Genomic DNA, 3,764 nt, shown 5'->3' with positions numbered 1-3,764 from the left:
GACGTTTGTTTTTAAATTTTAAATGAAACGAAACGACGTCGTTTCGTTTCGTCTCTTTTAATATGTTCTCCTCCCCCTCCCCCCCCTCCCAAAAAAAAAAACGTGTCTGACTTTGGGTTAAAATTCCTAAATCTCTCTCTCTCTTCGTTGCCTCACTGGCTCACTCCACTCCCTCTCTCTCTCTCTCTCTAGTCTCTCTACCATGCTGTTGCTACTTGCTATTCTTTTGTCATGGCATTCCCATTCCAGGTAAATTCCTTGTTCTTTCTAACCTTTTTCGGAATTTTATTAGTATTTTATTGATTATTTTTAATTTAGGTTAATAACTCTTATTTGTTGTTTTTTGATTCTTGAATCTGTAGACTTTAATAATATAAATGATTAAGTTTTCTACTGCATTTGCTTTGATAAACTTATGAAAAATAATTCCTGATTTTTTTTAGAATTGAGATACTTTTGACTTCATCTTTGGTGATAATTGCTGATATTTTATTCCCTTCTGTTGCATATGTTACAATGATTAATATTGTATTGGAAGAAAAAAATCCCAATCTCTTACTATCCAACTAAAATAAAATAAAATATAAATCATTAGTACGTGTGTGTTTTCAACATATCGTTAGCATGAGTTACGATGATAGTTTAGTTCCTATTTAGATTTAATTTTTTTAATGCACCCATTTGATATTACATTTGGGTTAAACAAATTTCGATGAACCCCTTTGATGAAATTTTTACTGTTCACTTTTTTATAATATTGAACACCCTTGTTTGGAATTCTGGATCCGCCACTAGTATAGGGTATAGAGGAGGAGGAAGCATGGCTTTGTCGTCTTATCAACTCCTAGTTAGATCAATTTGATAAAAATGATGAATTACTTATTGGTCCCTTAAGGTTTAGGTTTGTAGAAATTTTACCCCTCAATCTTTTAGAGTATGTATTATTCACCTAAGGTTAGAGCGAATGAGCTCAAACAAGTATTATAGTTAGAATTTAAATTTAGTGATATTCAAATTGTCACTTCCAAATGTTTTAAGTTTAATAAAATGTCATTTTCATGCTTCAAGGAAGACTTGCACTAATTCTAGAACAAGTGGGCTTAATTAGTTACAATACCCTCTCCGTTTCAATTCAGATGATATAGTTTGATTTGAAACAAAATTTAAGAGAGATTGTTTTTTGAAACATCTGGTCCTAAAATCTTAAAGGGTAAAAGTTTCGTGGGACCATGATATTTGTGTGGATATAAAGCTTTTAAAGGTAAAGTGGGTAAAATAAAAAATTTTAAGTTAAAGATGTTTTCAAATATAAAAATATGTCATTATTTTTAGAATTGACTAGTAAGAAAAGTGTGTCAATTTAATTAAATCGAAGGGACTATATGTTTTGCTCCAAAAACATGACACATATTACCTCGACACTTTAGTATTTTAATAGAGCAATTCATGTCCCTATTGAGCGGAGTTCAGTGTTATTATACATTGTTAGAAGGATTACAATTGAACTTAAAGAAAATATTTAGAAATTATTCGTATGACATGTGGCCCCATTAATGTAATCTTGTTTATTATCTTATTTTTTATCTACCTAATGGAAAAATAGTCAATAAATAAGTTTTGCTAGCGTTTGGACATATACATTGTTTTCCACGTAAACAAAATGACATCCACATTAAGAGGAGAGCCCAATGAAAAGGTAGATAACGAATGACTCGTAACTAGGAGTGGCAAACGGGCGGAACGATTATGAGCGAGTAAAAAACGAGTAATTTAAAAAATGGATAAATTATTCGACCCAATATGTATTTGAAATGGATAAAAACGGATTTTCCGACGGATAACATGCCTTATTGAATATGATCACTTTTGAAGAATTCTTAGTCTCCCAAACATGAAAAATCCCCATTTGAATCTTTACAAATATAAAAGTTAAACACATTATTTATTCATTGATTATCTATTTTCTAAATGAATAATATAATTTTTATTTATATTCAACTTAATTTTAAATTTTCTATTATTCAACTCATTTTTTAATGGTCACATCTTCCATAGACATACTGCCCAGGCCAAGGCCAAGGCCCATAGTTATCGTAACATGGGACCGGTCTTCCGTACCATTCATAACATGGGCCCCCGATATGACCCTCGGAGCATTGTCCACAACAATATCCTCGTGGAGGGTATTGTTGAACCATTGTTGGCTCTGTTTTTACCTCTGTTTTTATAATGATGACAACCGTAGGCTTTTCAGGATCTTTGGGCTTTGGAGGGTCTTTGATTTCAATGCTCTTAATTACTCCACATCCTTTACTACACAATTTGTCACGAAATCTCTCAGGATCGCAGCATACCACAGTGATTGTCACTGTATTAGCCTTCTCATCATATACCTCGTCTCTAATTTCTCTTGCCCGAAAATTTGTACATCACAAAAAAAAAAATCAAATTATTTTTTATCCATATATATATATTCCCCATCATAGTATTCCATGATTGATTTTGTCCATCTATTTTGAAATAGAATATCAAGAAAACATAAAGAAAAATAGTGGATAAAAGAGACTTACGAGGGAATTTACAGAGAACTTTTTCGACCTTCTTATAGCAGCAGGAGCACTGAAAATCAATCTTGAGTACCATTATCACCTGTTAAACGATTAGTTAGTATGATGTGGTTGTTTGTCAAGTAATTAATTAAGCACAATATCACAGCTCTTACAATTATAAAAAAGATTAATTCACTGAACGATATTATACAATAATAAACTAGTTTATTGTTGTTAAGAAATCGTGATGAAGAAGTATAGAGCACTTTAGACGGAAATATAGAAGGAAAAAGAGAGTTGTGGAAGATCATACCTTTTCAGTTTTGTCACCACCCATGATTGATCTGAACTTACAGAAAATGGAATTCTTTGTGCTGAGGAGGAAAACAGTATATTTTTCTCGTATGAAAGGAAGATGAGGAGAAATGTCTTATGAAGAAGAAATGTAGTACTAGTAAGTAATAAAATAGAAGGAATATAATAGAGTAGGAACACGTCATGGAGGTTGAAAGACATGATATCATCAAAATTGGCAGCCACTAGAATTTGGTGGTGGGGGGCTATGATTAATTGATTATTCACTAGTCACTATATACTCTCCATTTGCATGTGCTGGCTTTAAATTTTGATAGTCACATCTCACCTTCCCTTAGTTACCATGCAAATACTTATTTAACAAGGAATATTATAGGCGTGTTCAAAATCGAAAACCGAATCATAAAAGTGATAATGACTTATTGGTATCGGGTTATCAATTTAACGGACGAGGAACACATTAAAATTTTATTATTAAATACTTATCGATTTGGGAGCGGATTATTTAATTTTCTTATCAGATAAATCGTTAACTCGTTAAAATTATATATATATATATATATATATATATATCCCTTCCACGGTTGAAGAATTTTGTTGTTGCTCAAACCTATAACATGCTAACAATCTCCTTCTTTGCATGTTATAAATATATAAGTAAATGGGATCCTAATGCCACCATATTAGGGTTGTGCATGGATCGGATCGGATCGAATTTAGCACATTTCAGATCGGATTTTTGGATTTCGGATTCTAGTAAATGCAATCCGAATCCGATCCGAATTCATATTTATACAATTATGAGAGTACTATGGTACCGATAGAGCTAAATCCATCAATTGTAAAGGTAATAACTTGGAGAAAAATATAAAGGACGTACTAATTATCCGAATTAAAGTT

At 31.9% G+C, this 3,764-nt stretch overlaps 1 protein-coding gene across 1 annotated transcript; it reads right to left on the bottom strand.

Moving 5' to 3' along the window:
- Positions 1-1,884: 1,884 nt before the first annotated feature.
- On the bottom strand, positions 1,885-3,209 carry LOC107822245 (uncharacterized). The gene is made up of 3 exons (XM_016648766.2): positions 2,863-3,209; positions 2,571-2,649; positions 1,885-2,407 (listed from the first exon to the last, which is right to left on the bottom strand). Exons 1-3 carry the CDS (start codon positions 2,884-2,886, stop codon positions 2,034-2,036), a joined length of 477 nt encoding a protein of 158 aa, XP_016504252.1. The 5' UTR covers positions 2,887-3,209; the 3' UTR covers positions 1,885-2,033.
- Between the last annotated feature and the right edge of the window lie 555 nt (positions 3,210-3,764).

The sequence above is a fragment of the Nicotiana tabacum genome, chromosome 11 (genome assembly GCF_000715075.1).
Source record: "Nicotiana tabacum cultivar K326 chromosome 11, ASM71507v2, whole genome shotgun sequence".
In the NCBI taxonomy this organism is placed as follows: Eukaryota; Viridiplantae; Streptophyta; class Magnoliopsida; order Solanales; family Solanaceae; genus Nicotiana; species Nicotiana tabacum.
Note: the sequence above shows the minus strand (reverse complement) of the source record. Positions and strands in the feature narration are given on the sequence as shown.

Bases quoted from the DNA above. Each gene is read 5' to 3' on its own strand.
- LOC107822245 (XM_016648766.2), bottom strand. From the start codon at position 2,886: ATGGGTGGTGACAAAACTGAAAAG. The intron at 2,650-2,862 runs GTATGATCTTCC...ATCGTTTAACAG, and splicing joins GTGGTGACAAAACTGAAAAG to GTGATAATGGTACTCAAGAT. The intron at 2,408-2,570 runs GTAAGTCTCTTT...TTCGGGCAAGAG, and splicing joins AGTTCTCTGTAAATTCCCTC to AAATTAGAGACGAGGTATAT.